The sequence below is a fragment of the Chenopodium album genome, chromosome 3 (assembly GCF_948465745.1).
Source record: "Chenopodium album chromosome 3, dcCheAlbu1.1, whole genome shotgun sequence".
NCBI classification, from domain to species: domain Eukaryota; kingdom Viridiplantae; phylum Streptophyta; class Magnoliopsida; order Caryophyllales; family Amaranthaceae; genus Chenopodium; species Chenopodium album.
Window position 1 is genome coordinate 6,589,966 of NC_137836.1, and position 18,698 is coordinate 6,608,663.

General features: G+C 30.4%; 1 protein-coding gene across 1 annotated transcript; it reads left to right on the plus strand.

Annotated features, from left to right (window-relative positions):
- The first annotated feature begins 12,055 nt into the window (after positions 1 to 12,055).
- On the plus strand, positions 12,056 to 15,683 carry LOC145624778 (replication protein A 70 kDa DNA-binding subunit B-like). The gene is made up of 9 exons (XM_081677867.1): positions 12,056 to 12,199; positions 12,310 to 12,577; positions 13,114 to 13,201; positions 13,286 to 13,418; positions 13,517 to 13,677; positions 13,784 to 13,904; positions 14,054 to 14,233; positions 15,336 to 15,398; positions 15,498 to 15,683. Exons 1-9 carry the CDS (start codon positions 12,056 to 12,058, stop codon positions 15,681 to 15,683), a joined length of 1,344 nt encoding a protein of 447 aa, XP_081533993.1.
- Positions 15,684 to 18,698: the final 3,015 nt, after the last annotated feature.

Genomic DNA, 18,698 nt, shown 5'->3' on the forward strand with positions numbered 1-18,698 from the left:
CTTTTCCTAAACCTGATTCCCTGTTACCTTTCCTAGACTGGTTTACAGGTATTGTCTCTGGGCTTAGTTCGGCCAGGTTGTGGGCCATTTTGGACTATTTCTTTGGGGTCTGCTGGGCAATTTGGTTAACAAGAAATAATGTTAGATTCCGATCTGCGGTTTATTCTCCCAATTCAATCTTGGCTTTGGCCTCAGATTGGAGCCTCAGAAGTCAGAATGCTCGTATCCTAACTTCTGATTCGACAGGTAGGCCTCCGGGTTTTCCGTCTCCTTCTACTACTTATGCTCTTTGTGGTGCTCTGAATGACATTTGTGAGGTTTCTATGCTTTTTGATTGAGCTTGGGATAGGGAGACTAACAATGCTGGTACTGGTTGGTGTTTTTGTGTTTATGATTCGTCGCAACCGATGGCTGGTGGTGCCAAGGCTTGTGTTGCTGGGTCGGCTCTTCATTCAGAACTGCTTGCCTGTTTGTTTGGTCTTCAACAAGCTCGATTGCGGGGTTTTACTCGTCTTTTACTTTTTACCGACTGCTCTATTATTTCTACGTTAATTGTGTGCCAGGAAGTGGCGGACATAACAGTAATTTGGACTATTCAGGAGATTCGGAACACCTTGTCAGATTTTGCTACCTGCCTCATTCGAAAGGTTCCGAGGACTTCTATTAGGGAGGCTCATTCCCTGGCTGGAGTGGCTCGTTGTAGAGATCTTCTTTCCTTTGTTTTTTAGTTGTTTTTTTGTGTGTTCCCTTTGTCAAAAAAAAAAAAAAAAAAAAAAAAAAAAACAAGGAGTCAATGACACATTGACATGTATTAATTTTTGGTGTGCCTTTAGGTTTTTTTTTAAAATAAAAAAAAACCTCCATTTTATGAAAATTTTATTTTAGGAAATTATTACTCTCTCCGTCTCTTTATTAGAGTCCCCTATCTAAAATTTATTACTCACATAATAAAGAGAAAAGAGACTCAAATAAAAAGACGGAGGGAGTACATAACAATAATTGTGTTAATTAACCGTATAAAATAAGTTTTGATATTTTACATTCTATAGATGGATACGCCTATCCAAGATACATGTTTTGGAACTTTTGGCAACATATAATTACTTAATCTTTGAGTCTTTTTTTTTTTTTTTTTTTTTTGGAAAATTTAACAACAACAAACCAACCTTTGCTCCACTCTCCCAAAATGAACCAACCTTTAAATCTTCCCAAAATAAACACAAGTTTGCATTTTTTTTCATCCATATTAAACTAAGCAAGTCACTTGACCAGTTATACAAGGTTGCAATCCACGTGTCATGTGCTCATTGGTTATTTTTTTATTTTTTTGATAATCAACAAAAAATATTTATTTTAATTTTTTAAAATCAAATAATAAGAAGAAAAAAAAACCCCTCCCTTTCCCCACCACTGCCAGCCCCACTCCCCACTAGCCATCCCTCCTCGGCCTGTCGATGGCCAACGCCCCATAAGCAACACCTCAACACACTGAAAACACGCGCAACTTCGATCCCCTGCTCCCTACACAACTGCACTCCACCGCACCTAAACAAAGCAACTCGCACCAACCACCTAACACCACTGCCCAACTGTCCTCTCACCTTCAATTTTTACTTCACCAAAATTAGCCACCAAACGCTACACTTCATCCTCACAGCCACAAATCCGGCCACCATATCATCCCACATCACCATATCATCTTGCATCCAACTTCACTTGGCTACCACGCGTCAATTGTACCAAACCACAACTTCCCTGTAATCGCAAAACCTAACAAATTGCAAATCATCCATTTAGGGTGGTTTCAGTAATTTTGGGTGGGGGGGAGGAGGAAAGGGAGGGGTAGGGTCATCGGCGCCTGGGGTGGGTAGGGCACCGGGCGCCGACAGTGGTAGGGGTAGGGAGGGAGCAGTGGCTAGCAGTGGGTTGGGGAGGAGGGTTGCGGTGGTCTGAGTTTTTATTTTATTTTGTTAATTTTTTAATTTAAAAAGATAATTAAATGAAAAAAAAATGACCGGTGTTCAGGTCACAAGTCATTTGGGTTTAATATGGGAGAAAAAAGCACAAACTTGTGTTTATTTTTGGAAGATTTAAAGGTTGGTCCATTTTGGGAGAATGGAGCAAAGGTTGGTTTATTGTTAAATTTACCTATTGTTTTTAAGATTATAAACTTCTTATACTTAATAAGAATCACACACAAACAATCTTATTTACTTTTTTTTTTTATAGGAAACTTCTTCTACTTATATTTAATATACAACAAAAGAAGGAAATTTTGCATCAAAAAATAAAAAACAAAAAAAAAATAGAAATTTAATCGCAAATATTAAAGATATCTATATCTATATCTATATTAGTATTTTAAAAGGAAAATGGAAACTAATAATCCCATTTTTACTCCATCTTCTAAAAATAATCCAACCTTTTGATTTTTCCAAAACAATCCCACCTTTCACCCTAATTTTCTTCTAACAATTCCTTTGACTTGTAACCGGTTAAACCGTTCAATTTTTTTTTTTTCTTTTTTAATTCATCTCCTCCCACCTCCCTCCCATGGTCAGCACTAACTGCCACCCCCAAAAACTCGTAGCTTGCACCTGAACTGCCACCCCTACTAAATTAAACCAAGCCGCCACCACCTCTAACCCTCTTATTTCCGCCCCCATTACTGCCCCACCTTAGCTAAAACCCTAACTCCACATGAAATCCTAACCCCCAACTGAACCACCCTCACCTGAAATCTCCACCAAAGACTCGACACCACCAAACCTACATTAACTAAATCATACATACTTTAAAATACATTACAACTTTCATACTGTATAATTTTTGTGCCTTGTCGTCATCCACATTCAATAGACCGGATTGTTGTTTCAATGAATACTACAAGAAGGGAGGGTTGAATTGTAGTATGACAGATTTGTCAAACTTTTTGCAGGAATAAAACTAAGTAAGCTAAAGGAACAGAAAGTTAGCTAAAGGAATTAAAAGTGCAAGAGAGATTTTTACGTGGAAAACTCCTTGGCCCTAAACAAGGAGCAAAACCACGACCACAAGAGATTTTAGGAAAAGAATCTTCACTAGAATAGAGCAATGACCTATTACAAACTAAAGACTCTAACTTCGAGTTCCTCAACAAACCCAAAGCCCGGAGGAACAAGTCACCCAACTTGTTACTCTTCTCTTCTCTTTCTCTCTTCTCACTTCTCTTTCTCTTCTCACTTCTCTTTCTCTTTCTCAGTTCTTTTTCTCACAAGTAAAAGTTCACTCAAACTTCCCAATTCCCCAATACAAGAGTTCACTCAAACCCTTATAAATTCCCCAATACAAGATCGAGTTCACTCAAACCCTTAAACAATTCTCAAATACATATAAAAGATAAATATATGAAACTAATATGTTGGACACTTTGAGACTTGTAAGGAACTTGGAACCTAAAGGAACTAACTCACCAACGTGGAAAACATAATATATTTCTCATGAAAAACTATTCTACTTAAGTGAGACACTATATGGAATGACTCTTTAAAGTCAGACAGTTTGGAAAGAATTAAAAACGTTCTATTTATAGAATATTTAGAAAACCCACTAATTTCCCATGTTCCTTATGATCAAAAGTGGTCCGAATCTTTAGGCCCACGAATAGAAAACTAATTCTGATTATAAGCAACAATAATGGGTCAATTAGTTGCTTCACGACTTGCCCAATAACTTCCTTTTTTCTTGGGAAAACAATCAGCACGTTTTGCAAATACCAGCCACGAGTTCCTTGGGGACCAAGTCCTTGTTCTAAAAGATAGGAGTTTAAATCTGACTTCTTTAAGAAGATAATTTAAAATAACAAACTCGTTCATTAATTTAACTTCACATATAGACCAGATTCATTTTGTTCCTTAACAAACAAAATCTCAACTAAACTCCTACTTTTAAGGTAACCAGTTTAAAAATCTTTTTCCCACGACTTTGACTACAATAAAATCATTTTAGATAGTTTATTTGAAAACTAAATCCCTAGAAACTAGGAAAATAAGTTATCTTTTTTACTGAGAGAAAATCAGATTTTATTTCAAAAACTTATCTTTTATAAAATAACATCTATTAATAAATATTAATACCAAGTCAAAACTAACTTCCTATAAAGTAGGCAAACATAGTGCAATGTCTATTTAACGTGGAAAACTGACTTCTAGTGCTGTGCAAACTCGTGTTCCTTCTATAAACGAATTATAGACTGACAAGTAAGGGACTTACTGGTCATCAACACTAAGTTCCTTACTGACTGAAGTTCCAATGTAGTTCCTTAGGCTTATTCCAAACAATTTCTCTTGTCCAACATACTTACATGATTCCTAGAAAAATATACTCCTATTTTTCTGTCTTCACGTTTCTCTCATGAAGCTTCTACTTCGATGCTTCTGTTCAGGAACTTCTCTTCTCTGGTGAAGCATCTACTCCGACACTTCTGTTCCTGCAAAGGAATTTCTCTTCTCTGATGAAACTTCTACTCTAGCTTCTACTCCTGTGAAGGAACTTCTCTTTACTTGTTCCCCCTCAGGAATTGCTGCTCATTCCTTGCAAAGAAAATCTTCTCATTCTTCTTAGGAACTGCATGTAAAGTCTAACAATACGTTTGTACGTTTAGACTTTTTCTCTTTGTGTTAAGCACAATCCATACATTGTATGTAGGGAACCATCTTCAATGATGATCTAACCTGTACTCAATCATCTTCATGCTTCATGACTTGTTCATGCTCATATCAATACACATATTAGTTAGATAATCATCATTTGTTCACAATCATCAAAACATTACAACAATTGCAACGTGATGTGAAGTTGTGCCGGCAAATGTGGACAGATTACTAGGGTTGTGGTCGGGCTTCTGAGTATTGCGCACTGTTGGACTGGTGTTTTGATTTCGGGGGTTGTTATTGGGGTTTCAGGGTTGCTATTGGATTTCCGGCGTCATGGGTTGCTGGGGATAGTAAGGGCGGTTATGGGGAGGGAAAGGCTGTGGCAGGAGCTTGGTTTTTTTTTTAATTATTAAAAAAATAAAATAAGCCTATTAAAATTCGATATGTGGGAAAAGACCTAAGAAAATCAGTTACCAAAACCATCCAACCGGTCAGGGATTATTAGAAGAAGATTAGGGTGAAAGGTGGGATTGTTTTGGAATAATCGAAAAGTGGGATTGTTTTTGGAAGAATTGGTAAAGGTAGGATTATTAGTTTCCATTTTTCCAATTTAAAAACATAGACCACAAATTATACTAAGCCACATGTCATCATAATCATTCATATGCCACGTGTCACTTTTTTTTTTTTTTAATATTTCCTTTTTATATTCCCTTCTTAGTCTTATACTCTTATGCATTCCGAAGCTTGCAATCAGTAAGAAAATGAAGTGCTTCATTTTCTTCATTTCCAATATATAATGAATCAAAGATAAATTATTTAGTACACATTACATAAACAATAAACTAGTATGTGTCCCGGGCGATGCATCGGGTTGCTAGTTTGAACTTCTTTAATTTGATAATTATGTTCAATTGTTGTATAGCTAGTGTGTGATTTGGGCGTTGTCTCGGATGTTACGATATTTTTTTTTTTTACTTCATATGTATTTATTTTCTAATCTTTTGAAAAATAAATAAATTAAATAACCTCTAATTTAAAAGAAATATATAATGTTAAATATGTGAAATTTAAAACACGAATAAAAGTTAGTTGAGATGGTAAGTGTGTAGCATTTATTTATTTGAGGTTGAAGGTTCGAAACTAGGTAAAACCATATGTTATTAATTTTGTTAAATGAAGTCGCAAGCTTACGTGTCACTGATGTGGCATTTTGACATGTTGTAATATTGTAATATACATTTTTTTTTTTGAAAGAATATTGTAATATACATTGAAGAGTGCCACGTAGCACTGTTCCTTTAAAAGGAACGCCTTTTAATATATAGTATAAATTAGTCTTTTCATATCCTAAACTTAAAATATATCCTAAATTAATATGTCATCTCATACTCTACAATTACAATGTATGTATACCCAACTGAATTCCTAAACAACACCAACGCATATAATACAAATATACAATACATTTCAAGAAAAATAACCTAATTAACAACCCGTGCATCGAACGGGTCAAAAGGCTATTCAATCTTAATATGACTACCCATCTACTCTTCTTACAAAAAAAAAAAATGTTGTCCAACATAATAAACTGTAAGATAAAACATCCGAAATGCAAATTTACAAAACAAAACTGCATAATATTTAAGGAAAAATTTAAAAATAATAATTGAATATTTGCAAATAAAGAAAAAATCAGAGACATTAATTAATGAATAACATAGGATTTGTTATTGTGAAACACTATTTAGATCAGTTGGTTGTGATTAGATACATGGTTAGTGAGTAAATGACATACAACCTTAAACATTCTCAAGAAATAGGGGTTATTTATTAATACCATAGTTCAATTCTATAAAAGTCTTACTCTCTTTCAATTATACATTTAACTTTAAAATACTCCTTTGATTTATAGTAAGTAAAACAATACATCAATTTGTCTTTGAAATATCATTATATCAAGTCACCCCTATGATCAACGACATAATTTTAAGATACTTATTTTACTAAACAACTCTTTTACATAATAATATTCAATGTTTATATTTTGTGAAGACATGAAATAAGAAGAAAGTAATTAAGGTCAAAATTTCACATGCAATAGTTTTAGATAATTTTTTTTAATTAAATATAATGCTAAATTAACAATGAATGTTAAATTATATCGTCATGACCCGGAACCTAACCTAGTTTAAAATCTAATTCAATACTCGTATTATTATTAATATATTTTTTTGACGAAATTCAATATTAGAAGTTTATTCTATATAACATTTAGATGCTACTCTTCCCGTTTCACAGTAATTGAATATTTGATACACCTTCCTTTTTAACCATTTTCAAATTAATTGACACACTATCATTAAGAAAAAAGGACCACCTTTATAAAAATGTATTCTGTATCAATTGTGCCAAAAAATAAATCTAGGTTGCTTTTATTATTAAAATTGCTATGTATCGGACTATTATTGAATTACAAACATGCATCTCAAAATTGCTATGTATTCATGATTACATTATATTAAAAAATTAACACTAAATCAATCTATAGTGTTAAAATTGCACTATACTAGCACCGGTTATATTTTATCTGACATAATGTAAATATACTAGCACCGGTTACATTATAAGATTTTTGGCACTATACTAGCACCGGTTATATTTTATCTGACACGGCCCTTTTGTTACCGTTGCATTAGAAGAGATAATAGCATAGTGCCCGTGCAATGCACGGTTTATATATCAAACTATTAAACCCGTAGGAAAAATAAAAATAAAAACAAAGATAATTCATTTACTATTAAAGGACTTGGTTACTAATGGTCAATAAAAAAAAAAATTAAAGGAACGTTATTTGAATAGTATTTTATGTTATTTGAATTTCTTTTAATTTTTTATAATGTTATTTTATTAATTGAAAAATAATTGAATAATACTCCACATGGCTATATAAGAAGTGGACTAATTTATTTGTATCTCCCGTTGAGAAAAAACTAAAATTTTCTTATCATACCATCCGCATCAGTAGCTACAATCAATCTAATAAATACATGTTTTATTTACCCGTCGCACTCATTAAATCTATAGACACAATAATAACCTTATATTTGACCTACCAGAACATATATTTTCCTAAGTTAAGCATTGTGCCAAAAACTATATATTATATAATAGTCATATATATAACCAACAGCTGATTAAATATAGTATACAACACAAATATATACTTCGTATATAGGTATGGATACTGATAATTTTATGTAAATAAAATATACGGAGTATATATTACTAAGATTTATCCCTACCTTAATTATAAAATGGTTAACAAAACTCTTATAATAGTGCATGGACATTTATATATCTAAAAATGTTCTTTTTACATATATTTTCCCCCATTTAATTTTAAAAACCTTAAAATTGTCTCTTGAATTCGCTAAATTTATTTAAAAGGTTATGTTTATTTTAATATTTAAAGCCATTTACTATTTTCATTTCCTTTTGTTTTAATTTTTCTATTTAGAATTTATTAGACTATTAGGTTTCAAGATCAAAGTCAATATCTTTTTACCATACAATCACTAAATCAAAGTCAGGTAAAATTATGACAAGCGAATCAATGTGGGTCTTAGAGGTGTCAATTTTGAGTGTTTGAGTCGCATTCGGCAAGGTCGGGTAATTTTGAGTGTTCGATTTATATCTTATATTTGTAGTACTATATACGAAGTATTAAATAAGAAAAATTTATGCAAAAATTTATGACAAGTGGATCAATGAGAGCTAACAAGTGTCATTTTATGTCTCGCTTATCTTATATCTGTAATATGATATGTAAAATTTTCATAATATATTACATAATATTTTTGGTTAGTTTTTAATATATAAATTTTATAGATTTAAAAATAAATTTGATTGAATTTGATTGATTGTAAATATTGAAAATGAATTCCAAATATTTATGCATACATGATAACTATTAAATATTCCATACAATTCTATAATTAATAATTAAATATTACTCCGTATCTAATATATGAAGATTATTCTCATTTTTATAATCATTGAATTTTCATCATATTTTAAATTTATATAATTTATTCATACCTATATGCTATAATTTTTTTATTCATTCATATTTATTAGAATACAGGTCATAAAAAAATACATTACCAACATGATTGATTAGTTGATGATGAATTATGTCTTTCATTCATATAAATCTTACAAGTAATAAATACTCCGTATCTTTTTATTCAAATGTTAGTTTTCAATATTGATCTACATCTCTATATTTATGTTGTATATTCAATCAATTGGTTATCGTACGACTACTATGTAAAAGTTTTTGGCACAATGCTTAGGAAAGTATATATGTAGGTAAGATATAAGGTTCTTATTGTGTCAATAAAGGTTTAGTATTCTTCAAAAAAAAAAAGATTTAGTAAATATGATGGGTAAAATAGATATTAGGTTGTACAGCTATCAGGGTCTGTTTTGTTCACTTTATTTTCACTTATTTCAAGCGTAATAAGTTGAATTAAGTTCAGATAAATTCAATTTAGTTTTAATAAGTTTTAATAAAGGTTACCCAAGTACAAATTACAACTAGAATAAGTTTTGATAAGATGTTAAGGTCTAATAATTAAAAGAGAAAAGTTCAAATTAGGTGAATAAAACACACCCTAAATCGGTTAATATGACAAGAAAATTTTAGTTTTAATTCCCTCCACAGGGGATAGAAAAAAACTTTTCTTTGATAGAACATAATAATTTATTCGGTTTTTCTTTTCACAAGTTATTGGTTTTTCAATTAATTAAATAACAATATAAGAAATAAAAAAGAAGTAAAATATAAGAAATACAAATGACAAAGTACTATTCATATCACATTCCTTAATATTTGTATTAGCCATTATTGTTATTGAATACTTTAATAATTAATTTGTTAATGTAAATAAGTCCATTATTACTATAGCAATTTTTGGTGCAACAAGCCACACCATGCGGTAGGAGTTTCTCGAGTTTTTTTGTTTTTTGTTTTTTTTTAGGGGTTACTTAAGTTTTTCAGTCAGGGTTACTCGATCAGGGGTTACTTGAGTTTTTAAGTCAAGGGTTACTTGAGTTACTCGGTCAGGACTTACTTGAGTTTTTCAGTTAGGAGTTACTCGGTCAGAGGTTACTTGAGTTACTCGATTAGTAATGACTTGAGAGGTTCGGACAAGGGTTACTCGAGGGATTTTCTCAGTTAAAGTTTACTCAGTCAGGGGTTACACAAGTTTCTCAATCAGGGCTTACTCGAGTTTCTCGGTCAGGCCGCATTCAAAAAATTGTGACTCAAGTAACCCCTGACCGAGAAACTCGAGTAACCCCTGACCAAGAAACTCAAGTAACCCCGAAAACTTAAGTAACCCCTAACCGAGAAACTCAAGTAACCCCTGTCGCATGGTATTACAGGCCGCATATAAAAAATTGTGTTATTACTAGCTAATTCATATATTATTTATCAATATCGATCTATACATACATATTTGTGTTGTATATTCACTCAGTTTTAGGTTGTGCGACTGTTATGTGATTTTTTTAGCACAATGCTTAGACAAAATATGTACAGGTAGATAAGATATAAGGGTACTTAGCTTGTATACTGCATAATGATAAAATTATGTCTATAGATTTGGTGATTATAATGGGTAAATAGATATTATATTGCATAACTATTGAACCGATTAATATGACGATAAAATTTTAGTTTTGAATCCCTCTATAGACTACGGGTAACAGGAAACGACTTTCCTTAGCTTGTGTAGTGCATATTTTATCATTTTTAATCAATAAAATAACAATATAAAAAATGAAAAGGAATAAAATAACAGCAATAAAATATTTTCATATCACATTCCGTAAAAAATATATTGACCATTATTATGGTGATTCGTGAATAGAATTTTAATAATTAATTTGTTAATGTAAATATGTCGATTTTTACTAATTGAATTATTTTTGTTTCGTTTTTATGAAATTAAAATTTTGATTTTTAAACCGTGCATCGCACGGGAACTATACTAGCATAGTGCCCGTGCAATATTATATTTTAGCGAAAGTGCCCGTGCGATGCACGGTTTATAAATCAAATTATTAAACCTGTAGGAAAAATAAAAATAAATACAAAGGTAATTCATTTTACTATTAAAGGACTTGGTTACTAATGGTCAATAAAAAAAATAAAATTAAAGGAACGTAATTTGAACAGTATTTTATGTTATTTGAATTTCTTTTAATTTTTTAACCGGTGCTAGCATATTTACATTATGTCGATTATCTTAGCATATTTATATACTATACTAAAATTTTATATAAAATTATCAGTATCCATACTGGTCATCAACACTAAGAAAAAATTTTATACTGGTCATCAGTAAGGAACGTAATGTGAACAAATTTTATGTAAATATAGGTATCGATTATCTTAGCATATTTATATACTATAATAAAAGACAAGCGCCTCAATGTGAGATTGACAAATGTCTCATTATGATTCGCTGTCTTTTATTATACTAAGATATTTTGTAGAATATTATCTTACGTCTTAAGATACACTAGATTTTTTTTTTATAAATTTCTTAATTTATTTCCCAATTTTATGTATAGAAGATTTCTTATTTCTAAGGGTATTATATATATAATCAAATGCAAATTACCATAAGTAAATTTCCTATATATAATATTAGAATAGTATATATACTTTGAATATCCTTTTTTTGTTAAGAATATATTATCTTAATCTGTAAGATATTTTAGATTATTATCTTTATAATGAAAGAAGATAATTCCTCAAATATTAACAAGCCTATCAAATGCATTATATACACTGTAAACTACGTATGGTAAGATACAAAGTAGGCCTAATTTCCTACAATTTATGGAAGACAAATATACAATAAGCATAAATAACTATAACTTAATGGTAAGCTATAAAGTAAGCAAATATACACTATGTATGATTACTATCTTTACAAAAAAAATACATTGATACTTATAATATATTATGTTACATAAATAGATGGAAAAACGGCAAAAATAAAATATAGTTAACATATTAAAATCAAATCATATATACACTAAGCATAAATAACTATAACTTAATGGTAAGCTATAAAGTAGGCAAATATACACTACGTATGATTACTATCTTTACAAAAAAAATACATTGATACTTATCAATATATTATGTTACATAATTGGATCGAAAAACGGAAAAAAATAAAATATAGTTAACATATTAAAATCAAACCATATATATTCAAATAATAAAATCGGATGCAATATTATTTTTATTATCAGCTATATAAATATTAGTCATATCATATAAGTCGTAACAATTTTTATATCAAGGCATATTATCGAGGTTAATTAATATATTATTAATGGCGTTCACTATGATATCTGACCTTATCCTTTTAAAAGAATCATGGAGAATAAAAGTTCGTATTGTGAGGCTATGGTACCAACCTGACTATTCCAATCCAAAAAAAATTAACTCACTTGAGTTAATTTTAGTTGATGAGAAGGTATACTATTATAGGTTCATAAAGTTTTTGTCTTTTAGATGTGTTTAATTTTTGTAATATGTTTACTCATAAATTATAGTGCAAAATTGATTTTGATATGATAAACGCAGGGATCCAAAATACAAGCAACTATCAAAGAATCACTCATTCGACGATTTGAAGGTCTTGTGAAAGAGGGCACTTCCCGTTTTATCTCTAGCTTCGGAATGATTACTAATGCTGGCAAACATTTGGCTACTAGCCATGCCTATAAAGTGAACTTCTATTATAGGACTATTGTTAGGGATTGTGAAGATGCACAACTTCCTCAATACGGATTTGATTTTGTGTCCTTCGACAAAATCCTTAAACAACAGGTCAATGAGGTGATTTTAGTAGGTACGATACATTGTATCAATTTATTAACCATTTTTTATAAATTTCGTATTTTATAAAATAATCAACTAATATTTTTTATAAATAATTATAGATGTTATTGGAGAGCTTACCGGCATGGGTGATCTTATCAATATTTCAAAAACTGATACCCCAAATCATCAATTCGAATTAGCCTATATATACTTCACATTATTGATTTTTGTTATTATACATATAAGGCAGTAACTTATATAATGTAATTTTAAATATTAAAACTCTTTTTTATGTGTTGACTTCAATTACAATTATCTTGTATTTTGTAGCAAAAACAAGTTGACTGGTGTATTGTATGGAAAATATGCTGAACAACTTTCGGAGTCTACTACTAAAGATGACATCCAAGGACCCATAGTTGTAGTACTATAATTTGCTAAGATTAAGATTTTTAGAGATGATATTTTATTATATATATTCATATATTTAAATTATGATAAGTAATTTTTCGTCTAAATTTAATAATTGTATTAACCAAATTACCATGATCATAACTTTTCTAGATGAAGTTTCTATATCAAATTCGTTATGGGCGACAAAATTATTCATCAATAATGAGGATATACCTGAGGTGCAAGATTACAAACGAAGGTATTAGACATTGTTTATCATATTGTACATTATTATTATTTTCCAATTTAATTGAAACTAATACATTTTTAAAAAAAAATTTAGCGTTCAAGGTGAAAAAAATTCACAATTGCATGTAATAAGTCACTTGTCAAGTCAAAATTCACATTCAATATCAGATGAGTTCTTAAATTTGAATGAACGAAAGCAACTAGACGAGATTAGTGAGACTAATGAGGTAAAACATATAAGTTTTATAATTCAAAATTTTCTGATGGAAATTATATTGACATTAAAATAAATTATTAACTTTTTTTAATATATTTTTTTACATAGGAATGCTTTTGTGTGACTTATGCTACTATTATTGCTATCGAATATAATAGCAAGTGGTATTATAACTCATGCAAGAATTGTAACAAAAAGGTTGACTATGAAGGTGGTGGAAAATATTGGTGCAAAAAATGTGACTCACACGTCAAATCTGCACCACCAAGGTAATTGGTGTTATATTATTGAATTACAATTGATATTAGATTTTAATTAGTATTTATTATAAAAAAAAACACAACTTATGTCAGGTTCCAATAACATTTTCTACAGGTATAAACTTACAATAATAGTAGAGGATGATAGTGGAACTGCCAGTTTTGTTATGTTTGATCGAGAAGTTTATCAAATTTTGCAAATATCTGCAGTGGATTTGAAAGAAAAGTTATCAAAGGTGTATAATTTTAATCACATTTTTTGTTGGCTTTGTATATACTCAGATAGTTTTGAACAATGATAGTAATTATCAACTATTCTAAATTATTTTGCTTCGATTGATTCTTTAATAATTGTGACAAATATATATATTTTATATATTTGTAGGATGGAAAAGATGATTCATTTCCCGAAGAACTTGACATACTTATCGATAGGAAATTTTTGTTCCGATTTCATATCTTTAAACACAATCTTAGTCATAGTTGGGATAAGTATACTGTCCTAAGAATAAGTGATGATGAACAATTGATTAAATCATTCTTGGATGTCAATGGTGGTTTGCAGGTAATTAATAATTGGAAAAATTGCCCAGAATAATCCGACCTTTGCCTCATCCGCCCAAAATAATCCCACCTTTTGATTATTTTTTAATAATCCGACCTTTAATACTAATCTGCTTCAAATGGTCCCAAGTGACCTGCAACCGGTTGACTAGGTAATTTTTTTTCTTATTAAGTTTAATTTACACTTGTCACAACTTGATTAGTTAAAATAATAACTTTTAATTTTAATTTTGTTTAAGAAAAGATTATTACTAATAATTTTAATTAACAAATTTAAAACTAACTTTTTAAAAAAAATAATTTTTTTTAAAAAATAAAATCTAACACCGCCACCAGCTCGAGCAAGAAACCTCCCCAAACGTCCAAACCAAGGCGCGTGTAAGAAGGAGAGGGTGGTCGAAATCGAAACTGAGGCGTGGGATGGGGAGGGGGGCCGAAATCAGGGTGAGGGGAAGGGGAAAGGGTCGGAAAAGGGATAGGGGAAGGGAATGGAGTCGGAAAAGGGATAGGGGAAGGAGGGAATGAAGGTCGGAATTGGGAGGAAGGGTTTTTTGGATGGTGGTTGGTGGTTTAGGGGGAGAGGGATAGGAGTCGGCGGTTCAACGGGGATAGGGGAGAGAAGTCGGCGCGACACTCCGGCATCGGGCGGCAGGCAACGGGGAGGGTTGCAAATTGGTGGGAGTGGACAACCGTGGAGGGTGGGTGGGCGGGTGGCCGTGGTGGGGATGGTTTTTTTTTTATTTTTTTTTTTTATTTTTTTTTTATTTTAAATTTTTAGTTTTATGAAACAAGTGGTTTTTTTAATTAATTATTAATTATAAATTTTTAATTTTTCATTTAATTTTTTTAAACCAATCAAATGTCGACACGTGTCATATAATTTGCTATAACAAGTTAATTGACCGGTTGGGAACATTTAAAGCGAATTAGTATTAAAGGTCGGATTATTAAAAAATAATCGAAAAGTGGGATTATTTTAGGCGGATGAGGCAAAGGTCGGATTATTCCAGATAATTTTTCCATTAATAATTCATGTTATTAAATTCAAAAAATATTTATCCTTTATAAAGCTTTAACGTATTATTTAATTTATCATGTTTCAGGAAAAGGATGTGGAAATTGAGTCTATGGATGAATCAAGTAAATCTTCTGTCGAGAAAGATAAGGTCATATATTAAAAATCTACCACAATTCTATACTTTAATTTTTTATTATTTTTTTTATAATATGTATTGATATATATACTCTGTATTTGTGTCTTGTAGGAATTGGCCACCGTTGTATATGAGAATGAAAACCCTGATGTATCCTTTATCACACCAACAAAAAGACCTCTCGATGATGCTACAAATGTAGGGATTGATGATGAAACAAGTTCGGCACAACGCTCTACTAACAAAAAGAAGGTCGTAGTTAAGATTGAAAAGGAAGACAATACCAACAATGGATGATTTTTAGCTACTTTTAATGTTTTATATAATAAAAAAATTTAGGACCTCTTAATAATGTTAGAATTTTGAATACAAAATAAATTGTCTACATTATGAGTTTTTCAATGACTATATGGAGTGTTTCTTTGAACGGTTTTATCTTAATAACATGATAATCTTATTAATTTTATATCTTCTATTTGTATTAATAGTATGATATTTTAAATGTGATAATCAATGAATATAGTTTATATTAGATTCCTTAACCATGTGAGACACTAATGATAATGAGCCATATTTTTTTATACATAATGGACATTTAATTGCGGATTACATCAACAACTAAATGTCCATTATGAAGTTTTTTTTTTCAAGGGTTTTTTTTTTTTTCAATTTGGTAAAAAAATTTATATTTATATACTATACTAAAATACAAGTGCCTCAATGTGAGACTGACAAATGTCTCGATTCGCTGTCGTTTATTAATTTTTTAAAAATTCTATACATCTTATTTTAAATAAATACATAAATTAACAAAAATTCTCATGAAATAAATTTTTTAATATCATACTATATAAAAAAAACACACACACACATAACATCTAGCATGTAAGTGACTATGGTAAGATAGTACCCGTCAAAAGAAATAAAATTGTATACTAAGATATTTTGTAGAATATTATCTTACGTCTTAAGATACACTACTTTTTTTATAAATTTCTTAATTTATTTCCCAATTTTATGTATAGAAGATTTCTTATTTCTAAGGCTATTATATATATAATCTAATGCAAATTACCATAAGTAAATTTTCTATATATAATATTAGAATAGTATACTTTGAATAATGTAGTATACAAAGAAGTATTTCAAAATTTGCCATGAGAATGTATTACTCAACACTAATTAATAAATAAATTAATATTCATTATTTGCTAACGTTGTTTTAAATCTACATTGTTAAACTCTCTAACTTTTTTTGTAATCAATTTTTACATTGCAGTGCTACAATTCATGGACTTTTATTAATGCCCAACAAATGGACGAAGTAGGTAGAAATTGAAAGGCATTAAGTATTTTAATTAGATTTTTGTGGTTAGAGTCGAATAATTTAATTTTTATTCAAACAGTGTATGTGTTGGTCTGGAGCTTAAATTATTGATTTGTTTATGTTATTTTTTTTCTTCGTATAAGACAGTTATTTATTGCATGATTACTTATATGATCAGGAAGCAAGAAGTTTTAACAAAAACACTTCTACAACGACATATCGTTCACAGTATACAGTTCATGATAGTTTTGTTTCATATTTTTATTACTCATAAATTGGATTAATATCGCATATTATTAGTTAATCTTATTTAATATTATAAGTCGTGCATCGCACGGGCATTGTACTAGCCCAAATCTGATATGTATCTTATTGATCTAAACAAACATGCCAGAAAAAAATAAATAAATAAAAAATAAATTACGCACTTCGTGTGTAACCTTGTTTAGTGTTGGGGTGTGAGGCGGTGATGAGAGTGAGATGCAGTGGAGAGGAGGTGACGCCGGAGAACAGTGAAACGGTGAGAGAAGTCGGAGATTCATGATTACGAGTATTTTTAATTGAAAATTTTGTGCTCCATGTTAGATTTTGTTGTTACTACGTATGAAGTAAAAGTGGCAAAGGGAATTAGAGAGAATCATATATATAGGGTACGGAGTACGAGAATAATTAGGTGTATTAGGGTTTGCTCGGAAAATAATAAAGCCTAAGAGCATACCCAGCCATTGGTTATTGAGGGTGGTTATTAAGAGAGAGAAAGTGGAATAATAATAAAATAATGAGGAGAGAGAAATTTTTGGTCAAAAAAAAAAGAAACTTTTGGGGGAAATTTTCAATAACCTGGTTACTAGAATAACCGGTTATTGTAGATTGGTCATGGAATATTTTATTGTTTTTTATAGTGACATATAATGACAAGGCTGCTTGAGATTGTGACACCTATTCATTTAATCAATGGCTGAGATTTGCTCTGATTTTATTACCGTTGTAATTTTGTAACGGCCATAATTTTAAAAATACAATTCTAAAAAAAAAAAAAAACCAACGGCTCTATTTTATTTTTCTCTATAAAATGAGCCCAATATTGAGGTATTTTGAAACAATTTTTTTTGTAGTGAATATTACTCTCTTTATTATCAAATTGTGTAGAGATGAATATTCAAAAATCTAATAGAAAAAAAAAAAAACCCACAAAATCTCAAAACTCATCACAACCCCAAAATAATCCAAATGTTCAACCTTACTATTCTAACATTCCAATTGATCTCAACTCAGATTTAGATACAAATTTTCAACAATTTTCGAATTATGGTTCACAAAATCTCAATTTCTCAAATCCAAGTACTTATACTCCTTTCCCTTTTCAACCACCACAAAATCCTAATTATTCATATTCTCAAAATGTTATCCCATCTTTTGAGAATATTCAAATCTCTCAAGGTGATCCAACATTTCCTATGTCCCAATTTCCTATGTCACAAGGTGATGATAGTGTACTTCCGAGTTTCAATTGCTCATACACTTCGGCTGGATCAGATGATGACAATGAACCAGAAGTTGAAGTCAATGAAAGAGGTCATGAAGAAGGCAATCAAGATGGAAAAACAAAGTTTTGGTCAAAAGCTGAAGAAGTGGTTCTTGTGAAGGCTTGGCTTGAGGTTAGTCAAAATTAAAAAACTAACACTAACCAAAAAGGGGATGTTTTTTGGAGGAAAATTGAGGAAATGTATAATAATGTTAGATTATACAAACAAAGGTGTTTCGAAGAAGGCACTGACGGGGTAACACGAGAAGATTTGTTGAAAATGAGGGGTTCGGAGCAACTTAGAAACCGTTGGAGAAGGATCAATGCTTCATGTTCTAAATTTTGTGGTTCACATGCTCATGCTGAATAAAGAAGGGGAAGTGGGAACAATGATGAAGATGTTATGAAGGCATCATATAGTATATATGCTGCTGACAAAACAAAGACATCATTGATGTCT

Bases quoted from the DNA above. Each gene is read 5' to 3' on its own strand.
- LOC145624778 (XM_081677867.1), top strand. From the start codon at position 12,056: ATGGCGTTCACTATGATATCTGACCTTATCCTTTTAAAAGAATCATGG. The intron at 13,202-13,285 runs GTATTAGACATT...AAAAAAATTTAG, and splicing joins GTGCAAGATTACAAACGAAG to CGTTCAAGGTGAAAAAAATT. The intron at 15,399-15,497 runs GTCATATATTAA...TGTGTCTTGTAG, and splicing joins CTTCTGTCGAGAAAGATAAG to GAATTGGCCACCGTTGTATA.